Source organism: Vitis riparia, chromosome 17 (genome assembly GCF_004353265.1).
Source record: "Vitis riparia cultivar Riparia Gloire de Montpellier isolate 1030 chromosome 17, EGFV_Vit.rip_1.0, whole genome shotgun sequence".
In the NCBI taxonomy this organism is placed as follows: domain Eukaryota; kingdom Viridiplantae; phylum Streptophyta; class Magnoliopsida; order Vitales; family Vitaceae; genus Vitis; species Vitis riparia.
Genome location: NC_048447.1, coordinates 3,800,455 through 3,819,388, shown reverse-complemented (window position 1 = coordinate 3,819,388; position 18,934 = coordinate 3,800,455). Strand labels below are relative to the sequence as shown.

Below are 18,934 nucleotides of genomic sequence, written 5' to 3'. Positions count from 1 at the left end.
ATTGGAGTTAATGGGACGAAAAATAATGGGCTCATCTATCGGCCAAACACTATCATCAATGAACATGCATTGAGCAGTATGCACTCTCTCTCTCTCTCTGACAAATGTTGCATGAACTAACCTTCACCTCTATCTTTGGGAGTGGTACTTGTCATCTATGAGCCCTCCATGTATATAGTTGATGACTACTCTAGGTGTTGTAGGAGACGGAGGGGTCTATTGGATTGCTCCTTCGTCTTATCCATCGGGGGCACGAACATATTGCTTTAGGTATCCAGCTTTAATGAGCTCTTCTACCAAGTAGTGCAGGTTCTTTCACTGCTCTGTGGTATGCCCATGCTCTTTATGGTAAGAGCATCATTGTTTCCAGTCTCGCCTAGCCGGATCAGTCTTGATAAGTTCTGGCCATCTAAACTTAGGTAGCTCTTGAATCAACAAAAGGAGCTGCTCATAAGAGACGATCAATAGAGTGAGCCTGAGGGGTTGTTGCTCCCATCTGTCTTGCTTCCGTTCCCCCTGTTTGGACTGGTTGTTTGGGGGCTTTGAGCTTCCAGCTTTGCTATTTTTTCCTGGCCAATTAGTGATCAGAACCTGTTGAGAAGTTGCTCGAACATCATCCTTGAGCATAACATACTTATCCGCCTATCTGAACAAATCGTTCATCGAGGCGGGCAAATTTTTGGCGAGAGGCTTAAAGAATGGAGTGTCGAGGCTTATACTCTGCTTGAAGACCTGAAGAATGGTGTCCATGTTGTAGGACTCTACCTGAAGTACCGCCTACTCAAATCGCTTCATGAAGTCCCTCAGCAATTTGTTCTCTTGCATCTTAATGTTTTGCAAGGTGCTTATATTCTTCTTTTGACATGTAGAACATAAGTAGTGGCCAAAAAAGGCCTCAGAAAAATCACGAAATGAATTGATGGAGTTCTGAGGGAGGTGATGAAACCACGACAAGGTCGAACCATGGAGGTTAGCAGGAAAGACCTTGCAGAGCAGCACATCATTCTCAATGCCCAATGTCATCAACTGCTAGTAGTGTAGTAGATGATTAAATGGGTCACGTGTACCATCGTACATAGTGAACTTAGGCACCAGGAACCCTCTAGGAGGTTTGTAGCTTATGATATGAGGGTTGAACAGTGTGGAGAGCATATCATCCAATCGTCGACTGATAGAGCCTAAAGGTGCCTTTCTTGTGGGCTCGGGCACAACTGGCAGCTTTGGTTGCGGAGGTTAGAAGCTTGGTGATGCCTCCCCGTTTTAGTTGGCCCAATTGAGCCTTCAAGGCATCGGATATGCACAGGAATGCTTAGGCCCATTGGTATTGGGGCCCCGGATGGGCCCTCATGGCGTCTGACAAGTGGGAGCCCCGTCGTTGTCCCCTTTTCCACTTTCCTGTACTGGAGCTAGCAGTCTCATCGGCATGGAACTGGTCGGTTGAGGCATAAGGTTGTTCAGGCCAAGTAGGAGAGTGACTAGAGGAAAAGTCTTCCTCATGCATTTGGTAAGACAACTCTACATGTCGTCGAGATGAGTGTGTCATTTGGCTACGACTCCAATCAGGGTTGTTTGACTGAGGAGGGGTGCGATGGCTCTACGAGCAACGCCCCTTGGCCATTTGAGCTTGCAACTCCTGATTTTCTCTTTTCAAATGTTCAGCTTGTTAAAGCAATAACTACATTTGACAATCATGTTCTTCTTGCTTTCTTTCCATTCGGGCTTGCCAAGCCTGGAATTGGTCGGCCATAGTGACTGATTGGAATGCATTAAATGTATTGGTCATAGTGCTAATATGCTTTTGGTTCAAGGGTTCCCACACATAGCGTCAATGTTGTTGCACAATCCGAGCAGGTAATCTCGACTAGCTATCACAAGTTGGATGAAGGAGACAACCAACACTTCCATCTAAGTTCCTCAATATGCAGATGACTATAATCCTTGCACAAAGGCTATCTAGATGGTTTGTCCGGGCACACCCCTCTGATGCTAAAGTCAATTAGTGGCTTAAGCAAGTCAAATTCTTTTTTAGAAAGAAAGCTCATTCCCTTCTCTGTAGAGTCAATAATGTCTTACCAGGTGTCTTAATAGCACCTTAATTGCGCTTGATTGTGCGATCTAATGGCATTGATTGTTGATGCATAACTATTGTCTCGCCATGATGAGCCATTGAGAATGGAACGTTTCTCATAATGGTCATAGTTAATATGGAGCATGCCAAGCACACAATCTGCGCATTAATGGGTGTGTAAATGCATGACAGACGGTCATGCCTTAACCATGCTGTATCCGTGCAGGATTTATCCGTTTGGCCTACTTTGAGACGGATCAGTCACCTAACCTAAGGGTCGTCGGGCCATCCGGTTGAGGGCGGTTTCCCAAACGACACCTCTAGCTAAACGATCATAAGAGAGTGGTGGACTTCAAAACGGCCTTGCATAGAGGATCCCACAACCCCCTTACTTCTAATAGGGTTTATCTCTAATAACAATTTTTAACCCAATATAGGGATGGCTCCTTATGAAGTGTTGCATAGAAGACAATATGGAATTACTTAGTAGGTGTTTAGTAAAAGTTAATACTTATTACTTAACAACTTAAATTGATTTTAAGTTATTGACTTAAAACTTTTTGTTTATTTTTCTTTAAATATTAAGGTTGTTTGATAAAGTTAATTGAAAATTAATTTTAAATCTTCAAATTGACATTTATTCTCGTTAATTTTAATTAATATTTATATTTTCACCAATTTTAAGTAATAATTTTTTTATTAAATGTTCATATTTAAAGATTTATAAATACATAAGATAATTATAAAGATATCTATTATAAAACATGAGTTGTGAATGTAAAATATACTTTTACTAAACATAAGTAAATGAGGTAAAGGAGATTCAAAATTAAAAATAAGTTAATTATTTTGATGTAACACTTAAAAAGTAATTTTTGACTTTAAATTATGATATTAAGTTATTTTGTCAAGCATGTTTTATTTATTTAATAACTGAAATCAAATCATTAAATCATAAAGTCATTTCATTAAATTAATTTACTAAAAACCCCTCTCATATACAAGATAAAATTAGAAAAAGATGACATGGTTGATTAAGGGACGGAGGGAGAAAGTTAAAGTCATTCATGATTAATTGTGTGTAGCCTAAAGTAGATGGAGGAATAACGAAGGCAATAGAAGAGAGGTCTATTCAGCCATTTAATTAAATTAAAATTCTGTTTTAATAAATATTAAACTTAGACTTGGACTACCACCGACTTTGTAAATCTTTCACATTTTTTCTTCCTTTTTTTTTCCCTTAAATTATTCGAAAACTAAACATAGCATATATATAAAATAGAATGGATTTAGTTATATATTTATTTAAGTTGAAACTAAAGGTTGTGCTTGGAAACATTTTTTTTTTAGCTACATTCATATTTGGTCTTTGTTCAAAATAAAAAAGTTCTTTGAATTCACGCAAGCTTTCTAACACAATATTACAATTTATAAATTTGTATAATTTATAAATTTGTATTAGAGTGTATTTGACAATAATTTTAAAAGGTATTTCTAACATTTTTAACAGAAATTTTTTATCTTTTAAGCATTAGAAAAGTTATAAACGCTCTCTAGAATCACTGTCAAACGTACTCTTAGAGTGTGTATGACAGTGATTTTAGGAAGTATTTCTAATATTTATAATACTTGAAAAATAAAAAATTTCAAGTATTACAAATTGTAAAAACACTTTCTAGAATGACTGTCAAACACACTCTTAGAGTGTGTTTGGTAGTAATTCTACAAAATGTTTCTACCCTTTCTGATACTTGAATGATAAAATGTTTCAAGTGTTAGAAATATTAGAAGTATTTTCTAAAATCATTACCAAACAAACTCTTAGAGTTTGTTTGATAATGATTATATAAAGTATTTTTAATCTTTTTAATACTTGAAAGATAAAAAATTTAAAAGTTAAAAAAAATTATAAAAAGAAAAAAAATTATAAGTATTTTATAAAATCACTAACAAATGAACTCTTAAAATCATTGGTTTAAAAAAGCGGTGATGACGTGAATTATTGGAAGGTGAAATCATCTCTTTCAAAAGATGATTTTGATATTAATAAATATTTTTTAAAATAATTTAATGAAAAATGAAACTTATAGTATGGTGTGTAGTGATTCTAGAAAGTGTCTTTTATCTTTCTAATATTTAATATATAACTTGCTCGGATTATCTAGATTTGATATATAACTTCAACACGAGGAAGCAACAGATTGCTTCCAGAGACAGCATAGGCAGCCCTGCTAGAGAGTGCTTTAAGGCAACAAAAGCAGCAAACTTCTCCTATATTGCCGAGGCATGAATCAGTAAGTTACATTTCAAATTTAGAATTCAACACCTATTTTGCCTGGTTAACTTCAAATGGTCATAACTTCTCCGTTTCAATTCCAATTTATACATCATTTGAAGTTTTGGACTTGTACAACGTTTGAAGCATTGAACTTGTGAATTCCCAAGATTGAAATACATCTTGTCCCAAAATAATCTCAAGAAGTGCTCCAATATTCACCTCAAAGTGAAGGTATAAGCTATTGGCGTGAGCTGTTCTTTGAACCATTAAAGGAGAAAAACCAATCACTGCAATCCCTCAGCAATTGTAGCCGTAATCCATGTAGTCCATGTATAGCTTTTCTTTTGTCTATATATACACTTGTACTCTAATGAATTGATATAGAATAAAAATATATGATTTTATCTCAGACCAACATGGTATCAAAGCAGAATTCGATCCTCTACCCTCTGTTCAACCAAATTTCTTAAAAACAGAGCCCAAACTCCTTTCACATGGCAGATACAGATCCTCACTCGGGTGAGCACTCGGGTGAATCTTCAATCCCGCCATCTGTACTGTCTGAACTAACGGCAAGGATGACAGAAGCTTTGAGTAAAGCTCCGACGTCCATTCCAACCACCGACTCAGCAATTGCCCCAATTGGCATCAAACTGGATGGCACGAATTACGCCCTCTGGTCACAAGTCGTAGAGATGTATGTTGTGGGCAAGGATAAACTCGGCTACATCAACGGCGACCTTCCTCAACCATTAACAACCGACCCTTCCTTCCGTAGGTGGTGGACTGAGAATGCAACTGTGAAAGGATGGCTGATTGGTTCGATGGATCCATCCCTTATTGGCAACTTGATTCGGTTTCCAACGGCAAAGCAAGTTTGGGATGCAATTGCAACCACTTATTTTGATGGAAGTGATGCAACCCAAGTTTATGAACTCTGGCGGTGAGTGGCACGACTCAGGCAGGGTAGTGGCTCTCTAGAAAAATACTATAATGATCTCCAAGGTCTATAGCGGGAGAGATTGATTTCCGTCGTCCCAATCCAATGCAATGTCCAGTAGATATCCAATATTTTAACAATATGCTGCAGGAGGATCGGGTATATACTTTTCTTGATGGTTTGGATGATAAACTTGATAATATTAGAAGTGATGTGTTGCAGCTTAAGCCATTTCCCACAATGGAACAGGCATATGCCCATGTTCGTAGAGAAGCTGTGCGTTAGGCGGTGATGATAGCCAATAATGGAGAAGAGGCGGCTGGAGCAGTGATGGCTTCACGAAGCCTCAAACAAGGGTCCTCCACTGCAGCCAACTCTCTGTCATTGAATGGAAAATTTTCTAAGTCAAATGGCCCATCCAATGACATGAAATGCTCTCATTATGGAAATTCAAAGCATACTCGAGACACATGCTTCAAACTACATGGCTACCCAGATTGGTGGCATGAATTACAAGCCAAGAGGCGACGAGATGGGAATGGGAATGATGGTGGAGCCAGCAAAAATGCAGCTAATGGCACGGGCAAGGCCGCGATAGCCTCGGCTGAGTCCCAATTGTCACTTATTCCGACAACAACAGTTGATTTGGATAAAGGTATGAGTTTTCTCGGGACCAATACCAATGAATCATATGATGGTTGGATTCTTGATTCAGGGGTGACAGACCACATGACGTATGATGCAAGTGATTTTTCTGAACGATCCTCTCCTCGGCGTACTAGCATTGCTAATGCTAATGGGGACATCTCTTTGGTAAAAGGGGCTGGTACAGTGATGATATCACCAGCTCTCTCCTTAACCAATACCCTTTTTGTACCCTCATTGTCTCATAAATTATTGTCAGTGACCCAAGTCACGAAGGAGTTAAATTGTATTGTTCTAATTTATCCAACCTTTTGTCTTCTTCAGGATATTCTCACCAAGGAGATAATTGGGCGTGGTACTAAAAAGGGGGGGCTCTACTATATAGAAGATGATAAAACAAAGGCTATGAATTAATTAAGGAAAATACCCAAAATGGGGGGGTGAATTGGGTTTTTCAAAATCTTTTTCCACACAATAATATATGCACAAAATAAATAAATGAAAGAGATAAAGTTAGAGAATTCAAACTCAGGTTTATAGTGGTTCGGCCCTTCCTTGCCTACGTCCACTCTCCTCAATCTCCTAACCGAGTGAGGGTTCCACTAACTTGAAGCTTCAATCAAGCTTTCAATCGTCTTACACTTGGATTCCGGCTCCAATGGGCTCTTACACAATCTCTTCAAGATTTGAACCACTTGAAGGCTTTCACACTTAGTTTACACAAGGATGAAATTCTCAACCTAGCTTAAGGATGGCTCAAGTACAAGAGAAGGCTAGGATGAATTGCAAGAGTGCACTAAGAATATGCAAGTGATGGTTTGATGCACTTAGAAAGAAATGGAGAGCTTTTTGATCAAGAACAGGTAGGTAGGCTTTGAATGCAATAGTTCTCTTACCCATAAATGAAGAGGAGCTCTCAATTTATAGGTTTCTAAGCTCGGGAGACAAAAACAACAGAAAAGTAGCCTCGACCGAACGAGCAAAGGGTCGACCGAATCACTAGCCGTTGGTGCATTTAATGCATGGCAGGTTACCGTTGCCTCGACCGGACCTTGACCGAACAAGGGTGAGGCTCGACCGGGAAGAGAAAGCTACTGGGAGAGAGAGAAAATTTTGTGTCTCCCTCGACCGGACCTCGACTGGACAAGGGAAACCGGTCGACCGGTTCTCCAACCGGTTGAGCCGGTTGGCCATAGCCTCGACCGGTTGAGCCTTTTGGCCCCGAAAAGCTATCCTTTTTTATTTCTTTCTTTTCCAATACTTAGGCAAAGTCTTTAGGAGAGTTAATATGCCAATTTTGAATCAATTTGCCTAAGGTATATTTGATAAAACTCGGGTTTTAAAGAAAATCAAGTTTTGGAGAATAAACCGAGTTTTCTAAGATGCATGAAAAGGTATGAACATCCTAAGTGCACTCATGCTATCATCTTACATTCATTTCCTATGATTACAAGTCTTCCAAATGATCTCGATTCCGTATTCGTTTGGTCCTTGATGAATTTTTGAGATTAAGCCTGAGATTCTTAACAGTTTAAAACAATTAGTCACTTAACCATGGTTTGTTATCATCAAAACCTGATTAGGAGAACCCTTGGGCTAACAGAATATTTTAGCATCGGTCAAGCTAACCATACGAGAAGCTCTAGTGATCGAAATAAGGCGAACATTTTGTTGTGGCATCGTCGATTAGGACATCCTTCATTTGGATATTTGAAACTTGTATTTCCTGCTTTATTTTCGGGTTTGTCGAATTTGGATTTTAAATGCGAGACATGCATCTTAGCTAAAAGTCATCGTGTTAGTTATCCTTTGAGTTTTAATAAGAGTCAGATGCCTTTTGAATTGATTCACTCTGATGTGTGGGGTCCATCTCCCAAAGCCACTATATCTGGGGTTCGATGGTTTGTGATTTTTGTGGATGATTGCACTCGTATGACATGGTTGTATCTAATGAAGAATAAGGATGAAGTTTTCTCTGTTTTTTGCTCATTTCATGAGATGGTTAAAACTCAGTATTCTGCTACAATTCGCATACTTCGATCCGATAATGGTGGAGAGTATATGCATCGTGACTTCAAAAATTATTTCAGTCACCATGGCTTGATTCATGAAACTACCTGTCCTCAAACACCACAACAAAATGGAATTGCCGAAAGGAAAAATCGGCATATTTTAGAGACTGCTCGGGCTATTCTTCTTGGTACTCTTGTACCTAATCATTTTTGGACTGATGTTGTCACTACAGCAGTTCACCTTATTAATCGGATGCCTTCTAAGGTTCTTAAGTTCAAGACTCCTCTCCAAGCTCTATCCACTGTCCACTCTCTACCTACTGCCTTAATGCTTCCGCCTCGAGTATTTGGCTGTGTTGCCTTCATTCATTTACACAAGAATCAACGCACTAAACTCGATCCCTGCGTAGTCCAGTGTCTTTTTTTGGGGTATGGCCTACATCAAAAGGGATATCACTGTTATGATCCATCTAATCATCACACCTATGTGACGATGGATGTCACGTTCTTCGAATCAGAGACTTTCTACTCTCCGACCACATCCACTTCTACTCTTTAGGGGGTGCCTCAAAATAAAGAGTTGAATTGGCTGAGGTTTGATTGGGAGCCTGTTGTTTCTGTATCCAATACAGAACTTGATGTTGAGCCTGATGTTGAGCCTGATGTTGAGCCTGTTGTTTCTGTATCCAATACAGAACCTGATGTTGACACAGAACCTGGTGTTCTACCATTAGTAATTGAAGAGCAACAGCCACAGCAGTCGATAGTACCCCCCCATTCCACAGTATCCAAAGACCCATCTCCTGAGAATATTCCTGAGGTAAGTTCCCTAAACACTCTAAGTACACCTGTGTTAACTAATGATGGTCATGTGGGCTATGAGTTACCATACAGGCATAATCGAGGCAAGCCACCAGATAGATTTTCTCCTAACATAGAAGACCGGAGGTTGAAATACCCGATTGCTAACTATGTATCCACAAAGACACTTCCTGAACCTCTAAAGACTTTCGCAAATGCACTCTCCTCGTGTCAAGTTCCTACAAGCGTTGAAGAAGCAATGAAAGACCCGAGGTGGGTCCAGGCTATGAAGGAGGAGATGGAGGCACTATTGAAAAATAAGACCTAGATTCTTGTCAATCTACCTAAAGGACATAAAACAGTGGGGTGCAAGTGGGTGTTTTCTATCAAATACAAGGTAGATGGAACAATTGAGCATTACAAGGCGAGACTTGTAGCAAAGGGATTCACGCAGACATACGGAGTTGACTATCAGGAAACATTCTCACCCGTTGCCAAACTAAATACGGTGAGAGTATTGTTGTCACTTGCAGCAAATCTGGATTGGTCCCTGCATCAGTTCGATGTAAAGAATGTGTTTTTACATGGTGATCTAGAAGAAGATATATATATGGACATTCCCTCAGGATATGTAGCCAACACAGAAGGCAACATTGTTTGCAAATTACAAAGAACTCTATACGGGTTGAAACAATCACCTCGAGCTTAGTTTGGGAGATTCAGTACGGCAATGAAAAAGTATGGATTCCAGCAAAGTAACTCTGATCACACTTTATTCCTAAAGCATAGACAGGGCAAACTGACTGCTCTGATAGTCTATGTAGACGATATGATCATCACAGGAGACGATTCAGAGGAGATAGCGAGACTTTAAGAGCAGTTGGCATCTGAATTTGAAATGAAGAACCTAGGAGGACTAAAATACTTTCTGGGAATTGAAGTTGCTAGATCAAAGTGAGGTATATTCCTGTATCAGAGAAAATATATTTTAGACCTATTAACAGAGGTTGGATTACTTGATTGTAAGCCTACAGAAACTCCAATAATTCCGAATCACAAACTTGGAGAATATCCCAATCAAATACCAACAGACAAAGGAAGGTATCAAAGACTGGTAGGCAAGCTTATTTATCTTTCTCACACACGGCCGGATATTGCTTATGCAGTAAGTGTGGTAAGCCAGTTTATGCATTGTCCAAGTGAAGATCATATGAGTGTCGTTATGCAGATTTTGAGATATTTGAAGTCGTCCCCTGGAAAGGGACTTATGTTCTCAAAAAATGATCACCTAAGAGTAGAAGGATATATAGACGCAGATTGGGCAGGAAACATCATGGATAGGAAATCCACCTCAAGCTACTTCACTTTTGTTGGAGGAAACTTGGTTACTTAGAGAAGCAAAAAACAGAAGGTGATCGCTCTATCCAGTGCGGAAGCTGAGTTTCGTGGAATGGCTAAAGGGCTATGTGAGTTATTGTGGCTTAGGAGACTTCTAACGGAGATTGGTTTTGCCCCTGACTCCGAGATGAAGTTGTTTTGTGATAATAAATCAGCAATTGACATCTCCCATAATCCCATTCAGCATGATCGGACTAAGCACGTAGAAGTAGATCGACACTTTATTAAACAAAATCTTGATGCAAAGATTATCCAATTCCCTTTTGTGAAATCCGAAGACCAACTGGCCGATATTCTTACAAAAGCTGTGAGCAATAAAATATTCCATCACTCACTAGACAAGTTGGGACTTATTGATATTTACGTACCAACTTGAGGGGGAGTGTTGGCGTGAGCTGTTCTCTGAACCATTAAAGGAGAAAAATCAATCACTGCAATCAGTCACTGCAATCCCTCAACAATTGTAGCTGTAATCCATGTAGTCCATGTATAGCTTTTCTTTTGTCTATATATACACTTGTACTCTAATGAATTGATATAGAATAAAAATATATGATTTTATCTCAGACCAACATAAGCTACTACTAAATTTTGAATTCCAATTCCCGATGAACAAAGTCATGGCCTCCAATCTTCTTTTTCATGTTTGCTTACTCTCTAACTCTTTTCATGTTCATTGCTTATCTTTCATGTCCATAAGTTACTCGTTTTGCCTTGCTTAGGTTTCCTTGTACTCCACACAAGTCTCAAGTATCAAGTCTCTTATTTATGTATATTTGACTATTTTTTCTTCCTCGATAAAAATTGACCCTTACTACTTGCATCATTGTCCTCTCTTAATACCGAAATTAAGTTTAAAATATATGTTAGATTCACAACTAGGATCTTAACATTAATTTAAGTGATTTGATTATTTTATATAGTAGAAATCATATTATATATATATATGTCATTAGAACACATATTTTGGTTCTAATCATCCCTCTCAACCTGAACTTTGTCGGTTCCAAGCAAATAAAAAGAGTAAAAAAAAATGGAAAATATATAATAGAATATAAAAGCATAGTAACTCATCATAACATCTTTCACACAATATACTCAAGTATAGAATTGAGCAAGATGGCAACACCTAGCTACACAGTCATGAATCTTCCCAATTTTGCAACCTCGCTTTTTTTTTTTTGGTTGTTGTTGCATGTTTCAACCGAAAAAACATCTATAGAAGATGAAAAAGGAAGGAAAGGAAGAGGAAAAGGGCATGGGGGGTTTGGGTAGAAGTGAAAGAGAAGAGTTTGGATATAGGTGGGTATGAGGAAGATGACGTATTTGATCCTTTCACATCCTCTAGCCCTTAAAATGCTCATAAAACTCTTCAAAAAAAAGGCCTTCGGGCATTTAAAAGGTAATCCAAACTAACAGGGTTTATAACCTCATTGGCCATGTGTCTTCAACCAAAAAACCACTCTCCAATGCCTACATTTTTAGTGGTCAAAATATGTAGATTTTCTTACTTTTCATGGAGGATTAAATCTAGTAACTAGGGGTCTATGGCTGACGGATATTGCACACCATCATTTAGCTATTGCAAATTTTTCCCTGATAGCAGGTTACATGTATAGGACCAACTGGGACATTAGTCATGGGCTAAAAGATATTTTAAAGGCTCATAAAAGTTCATTTATAGGTTAAAGCCATAAAGGCTTATATGAAATTCTAACAACGCCATGACATGCTCAATTATCTCTTAACCTAGCTATATTAATCTCTTTAACCATTATTATAGCTCGGCATATATATTGCATACCCCATTATCATTTACGCATGACTATTCAATATCCTTATGAAAAATTGATTACATTGAAAGCGCATTTCCACTACCAAATCCACTTTGAATTTGATAAATGCATTACTTGTGATGTGTTTTGATATATCCTATAGATCAATGTTTTTACTAGAAATACTTTTAATTAAAGTATTTTCTTTATAAGTATTTTTAGAAGAATTATTAAATACTTTAAAAAAACACACTTTAAACTACAAATGTATTTTAAAAACATTGCCAAATGGAGTCTTTGTTTCCTTGAAGTAAATTCAAAAGATTCAAAACCACTTTCAATCTATTGCCTATTGTTTTTTACAAGTGATGGGAACATCACCTTTTGGCATCAAACTAGTTGTATGGGTGAATAAGTTCAATTCAACATTCAAGCATGCCACAAAAATAAAAAAAAAATCAAAGAAAATACACTTTTCAAAAATTTCAAATAGAAATTCCGGGCAATTCCATCCAGCCAAGGGCTTTGAAAACAGTAAATCTCATATGATCAATATAGCTCATCAATCACACAAATAAATGGTTCTGACAAAGTCTACCCACCCTACAGCCTCTGAGAGAAAACTTCCCTGAAAATCAATATGATTTTTATCTTTCCAGCCTGAGAGAGTCAAGAGATCAAAGCTTTCCCACAATGTTCATATTTGCCTAGCCAGACTGATTTGTCTGCAATTCACGAACAAAAAGGATTGATTTCAATCAATTGTTTTGAGGATGATGTAAAAGAGTTACTGCTGAGAGTTCACCTCTGCATCACTTCCAGGTTCTCTTTAAGTCATCAGTTGTCCTTCACTATGATATTCCATACTCTCCTCATCCCATCCATTACAACAAACATGAAAAATGAAGAGGAAAAAAAGGGGAAAGGAGCAAATTAGATCTAATTATAGGCTTCTGAACCATATGATAATCCCAGAACCAAATAACAAAACTTGGATAAGAAGGATATCATTTCTCGCTATTCAACCTTCTAATCTAGTCAATGCATAATATAACACCACAACAAAGAAATTCTTCTTTTTATCTTCCAAACTGAATATTAATTCCCATCACTTCTTTGGATTCACAACCGAGGTCTACTAATTTTGCTGTTGACAGGGAAGAGAGATCATGCATCTAGCAAGCTCGGAAATCCAGGAAAAGATGCAGTTTCTGCAAAAGGAGTTCGCGGGTTCCATAGAGAGGCTTGCCACCAATGATCCAATCCTTCTCAAGTAGTCCTGCTTTAGCGCCAGTCAACATCTCCTCATGAAAAGCAGAGACAATGCAGTAGATTGAAGTTCTTAAAACATCAGCAATGGCATAAGCTTGTGAGTGTAGTAGGACACCTCTCTTTTTACCCACAACACTGGTTGCCGCGTCACTTCTTGCAGTGGTCACTGTGGCCCATTTGATACCAGCCGGTCCCATCAGAGCATTGGGGGACTGCAAGCTGGTCTTCTTTCCCAGGAACGTTTCAACAGCAAGCAGGCAAGATAACAGGGTTGATATAACAGCAGCATTACTGCCGGAAAGTTGAGCAACCCCAAACCTATCCTCCTTGTGTGAACGAGCAGTAAGTGAGGCAACTGCCCAGGAACACCATGCACATAGCTGCACAATAATTAGCAACTGTTGTCATCTAAGTTCAACTTTCCATGAAGAAAGTCTCCTATTGTATTGTCTTCACTGACATGATCTTTGATAACATGTGATTTACAGCATAGGAGACTTTGTTGCTAACCTCTTCAAAGACATAATTCATATTCTAACACTGTAATCTTTAAGAAATAAAAAAAAGAAAAAGGGAACATAAGCTTCCATCCTTTTACTCTTCAGATGATATCAACATGAATTCATAACTTCTTGTTAGCAGCCAATCAAGCATTACATCTGTCTTTACCCTCCTCAACAACATCAACCATTTAGAATCATGAGAACAAGACAACTACCAAGATTAGCCGAAATCAGAAATGACACCAAGGTGTAGCACTCTGTGGCCTTGTTTCATATAGCTTTTGACCTAAAAGCACTTTCTGATTATTAAAAGAAGAATCACGTTGGACCTTAAAAGGCTCTTATCAGTAGTTGGAGCTAATCCTCTTGCAGGAAAGCTTCTAGGATGAAGTTTTAATTTTTTTTTTTTCCCTTTTTCAGGACACTAAATAGCAGATCACTGTTCAGAGAAATCTTTTTAGAGATGCACTTCACTGGAAAACAACTGCACATAGGATACCCTTACAAACCAACTCCAAAAAAGAGGGAAAGAAAAAGAAACACCTTCAAGAAAGGGGCACATAAATTTATGGAAGGGCATTAGAGACTATACCAGGAAAGGAAAAGAAGGCTTGAGTAAAAAAATTCTTTGTTGCCACACACCTTTAGTGGATAAATCACAAGGGGCTTTTTAAATCCTTTCTAACATGTGTCTACAATTAGTCTTTCAAGCATAGAAAGACCCATCCATTTTGAAACTTTATCAAGAAAAATATTTGAAAATCCGTGAGATGAAGAAAAAGGCCCAAAAAAAATCAACTCAGGAACAGGCAGAAGGGAAAATAAAAAGGCTAGAAAGGTTCTTGTTTTAAACCTTAAAGGTCTAAAAGACCTTTATAACTTAAAAGAAGAAAACAGACACAAGAAGGTTTTCAAATTTATCGTGCCACACACCAATTGGGCACAGCTGTGATCATTTGTAACACCACTCAAGATGTAAGCATCTTGGCTTTTTTTTTTTCTTTTTTTTTTTCCTGATAAAATGTAAGCATCGTGCTTAAAATCAAATATGTATCACATGGTGTCAACACCTTGACTCAGACAATACACACCAAGTTCTCATGGGGTGGCAGCTTGCACCTATCAGTGCCTATTGAGCAAGGCAAAGTGATAACTGAGGCTTTCGAGGGATCATGTGGAGGTTTGGTGGTGGCTTGAGGTGCAGCACATGTTGTTAGCATGCATGGGTGGTGCATGACTCAAGGGTGGTGATGGTGGCTCGAGTTAGGCCACACCAAAGGCATGACATGAGGGGCCTTCGACCTGAGTAAGGCACACGAATGAGCCTTACTAGCATGCACACATAGGCAGAATGTCATGGGGTGTGGTGTAACTCGAGGGCTCAATGACACGAGGTGCAGCTATGGCACATGGATGAGCATGGCTCACACATGAGCAAACAGGAAGTTCCTAACATGGTGGCATGAAGTGTTGAGCTTGGAGACAGGTGGCACTAATTAAGGGGCAACCATTGCATGTTGCCAATAGGTGACAACAATAGAGGGGCTTTGAATTAGCCAAGGGACAAGTGGCAAATGGTTGAAGAAAGGAGATGGCTAAACACATTTGAAATTGAAACTTGAGTTTGAATATAAAAGGGTTTGAATTTGAATTCAAATAGCTTGTTCCTATAAACGTAGAAAGTTCATTGATGAAGCGCCCACTAATCATTCAAAGCATGAACTCACCAAGAGAGAGTGTGTGACTCTTGCTTGAGAGAAAAGCTGAGTGTTTTTGTAAACTTGTGTAGAAGTAATAAAAGTTGGGGAAGAGTTACCCTGTAACCTGTGTTACCTTATCCTTTTTCTTTTGACTTTCCTTGTGGCAATCTCATGTGGAAGAACATAGGTTGGTTTAGAAGGCCTCTAAGCTTAACACAATGCAAAAACATTGAGGGGAAAATTTGTGTGACAGTTGGTATCAGAGCTTCCTTGTAATGAAACAAAAACTGGTGGAAATGCTATGGAAGCACTACAGGACCATGAGGCTCAGATAGAGGCATACTTGGGAGATGCCTTAGGTGATGTTGACTCTTCTCTTCCACCCACAATGAGGAATTCTTCAATGACCTTGTCGTCCAATGAAACTTGTTGGAGGGACATCACAAGTTCATCAAGGACAAATTTGCAGAATGCAATGTGGAGTGGATGATTGTCATTAATAGGCTCAATGGGAGAATGTAGTCCTCAGAGGGTGAAGTCTCAACCCAGAGTGGGGGAGAAGACCACTAAGACGCATATGACAAGAATCTTGGAATGCCTCAACTGCAATGGTTCACATTGAGCCAAGGATTATCCTAAGAAGTCAAATGCCCTTATGGTTGGAGAGGATGACAATGAATCTGAAGAGCTCAGTTGGGTGATTTTCTTCAACTTTTAAACACCATTCAGCCTGAATAAGGGGACCATAAAGAGTTGATGCACGTTGAACTATTGGTGAGTGGACAAGTCATACCGCTCAAGAACTAGAGATCTGGGTCCAATCTTAAGTGTCCATGCTACATGTTTTGTTGGGAGGAGTCACATATTGTGGTTTCCTCAATCTTGTGAAGTGGGTTCTGGGTTTCCATGTTATCAAGAGAGAGGAAAAAAAAACATCAATAGGAATCTTCAAAAACTTTGGCATGGGGCTTATTAGGGCCTCCCAAAAAGACCATAGAAAATTATTCATGTATCCTTGCATAACTTGGTTGTTTCGGTTGTAGCTCACAGCTTCCTTGACAGTCCTTCAATACACCTAATAACACCTTGAAACCCCCTAGGAATTCTATGATATTAAATGCCTTGTATTTCCTCCTTTGTTTTTAAATTATTTGTGTTTTAATTAAAACGAATATTTTATGATACTTCAATGTTTCTAATTACATGGCACTTTATCAATGTAGTATCACTAAATACCGGTCAGTGCACATTGTTTCCACCCTACATATTGCACATTTGTCATGCAAACATTTTTCAATAACATTTTGACTTCAAATGAAACTAATGTTTGTATTTATAATTCCTAAAGCTCCATGCAAAATTTTCATGATTTAGTACACTTTATTTTGCATTTCTATCAAGTGAAAATTGATATTGAGAAATTTTAGATATTTCTCCCATTATCTACAAGTTCCCATCATTCTTCATTGATATAACAATTTTGTTCCTAGTTATTTGTTCACTACTTTGAAACAACTAAACATAAAATGACAGCAACATTCCTCCTCTATCATGGAATGCAACACCCACAGCCCTTGTCCTTGACTTTAGATCATAGGGTATAACTCCTCAAGCAATCAACAAGTAGTCATAATGGGACATTACTAAAAACTTTCAAAAAAAAAATCTTAGCTAAAAACTCATCTGACAATATCTATAGTCAAAAGAACATGAAAGGTTATTTAAATGCCCTAAGCTAGACCATAGAAAATGATAAGAAAATCCAAGTAAAAATATTTTGTTCTGTACAAAGTAATATGGTGGTAGCATCAAAATAGAATCCAAATAGGAAGGTTATATGCATCAAGTTAAATCCAGAAGTCTATTCAACAATGTTTTCTGTACCTGGGAGTTGTTAAATGGTTCAGAGAACCTTGAGTCTCGTTCTGAGACAGTTGGCAACTGTAACTGACTGGATTGTTGGTAAGTTTTATCAACAGAAGAACTTTCCAAGCCTTCAGCAAAATTAGATGCAAGATGTTCCAGAGGCCTCAGGCACACAGCTACAACTTTTTTGTAAGTTTCACCAGATTCTTCAAAGAAGGCAGCTCGGCGCCAGCTATCAACATTATTGTCACAAACCATACACAGATCAAGATATGCAAGATACCGAGGAAGAGATTTTGGAGTGCTCTCCTCTAGAGCTGCCAAGAGAGGTTCACTTGGATTTGTTTCTGCTGCTGCTGATCCTTTTGGTGGTGCAAATATATACCTCTTTGTATGCATAACCTATATGTCCACATGAGCATGTTAAATTGATGCCCCAAAAAATGTTATTAAAACAGTAATGGCTGCCTTTCTGAAACAAATAAGAATAAAGTTAGATTAAAATAATCTAGATCATTCAATCGATAGCAATAAAATACCTACAGGTATGATTCCAATGGAATTTTACACTGGAAAAGGACAAGTTAAAGAATATACATGAAAGAACAACATTTTTGTTTTAAAAATGAGAACAATGTGTTGATGGAGAACATGATCATGATGAAGATGTTCTACTGCATTTCTTTTGTAACCGAGATCTCATTAAGTTACAGATTAAAAATTTTAATCAGTACCAAAATATGGAAATTGGAAATTTTGAATAGTAGAAAAATCTAGGAATTTTGGATCAAGATTTCAACAACTATATATCAAGTCTCAAAGACGCCATCCTTCTGAGGACATTTGACATTTTGATGGATATTTAATCCCATGCCTTTTAAGACAAATTTTTGTACATCAACAATAAAAAAATTGATGAACATAGCCTATCAAAACAATAAAACAATTGATGACTTTAACTCAACTTATACACAAGTAATTTAAAAAAGAAAAAAGAAAAAGAAAAAAAGGAATAGAAAAAATAAAGTAATACAACAATCAATGGTAATGATACAATCACATCATGGAGATAACATATCAAATACCTGCCAAATAGAAGGGCTCATCAAATGCATTAGTTTTATCATAGGCAACCTTAAAAAGTTTCTGGGCTATTAAGTAAACTTCACTGGCTACTTAAACGTCTTCAAAAGTATTGTCGTATGAGAAAATAGAAGACAAAAAGGAATAAATCAGAATATTCCCAGTGGAACTTTTAGGGCCTATTTGATAGCATTAATGAGAAGTGTAATTTATTGTTAAAAAACATCACTTTGTGTCATGGGTTGAAATCCTACCTTTAGACCAAACAATGGTCCCCTTCTCAACACCTCAGAAGGATTTAACCTATGTGCTGGTTTAAATATTGGTTTCTCTCCTAGATTGAATTTTTCAAACTGATTTAAAATGTTGTTTATATTCAATTCTTCAAAAGTACTAGGTTTTTTTAACTAATTGATCCAGAAGTTTATCTATCTTTTTGTTAACCCTGCTAGCAGATTCTAAATAATTTTGTATTTATTTCTTTCCTTTTCTTTCTTTGGTAAAATATGATTTATGGGAGATATTATAGGATAATAGGTGGTAGGTGAATAAGATATCTGATTTATGGGAGACATTTTAGGGGAATTTAATTC

At 37.7% G+C, this 18,934-nt stretch overlaps 1 protein-coding gene across 2 annotated transcripts in view; it reads right to left on the bottom strand.

Annotated features, from left to right (window-relative positions):
- Positions 1-12,370: 12,370 nt before the first annotated feature.
- LOC117904693 overlaps positions 12,371-18,934 on the bottom strand; it is a 29,050-nt gene continuing 22,486 nt past the window's right edge. The window contains exons 3-5 of one of the 2 annotated variants that reach the window (XR_004649613.1): positions 17,277-17,660; positions 12,723-13,569; positions 12,371-12,642 (exon numbers count right to left, since the gene is read on the bottom strand). Coding sequence is in view for 1 of the 2 variants with exons in the window: in XM_034817438.1 (XP_034673329.1) it covers positions 13,093-13,569; positions 17,277-17,660 (861 nt within the window). In the remaining variant the exon portion in view is untranslated. Of the gene's footprint in view, positions 13,570-17,276; positions 17,661-18,934 lie in introns of both variants that reach the window. The other variant, XM_034817438.1, reaches the window with a different exon arrangement.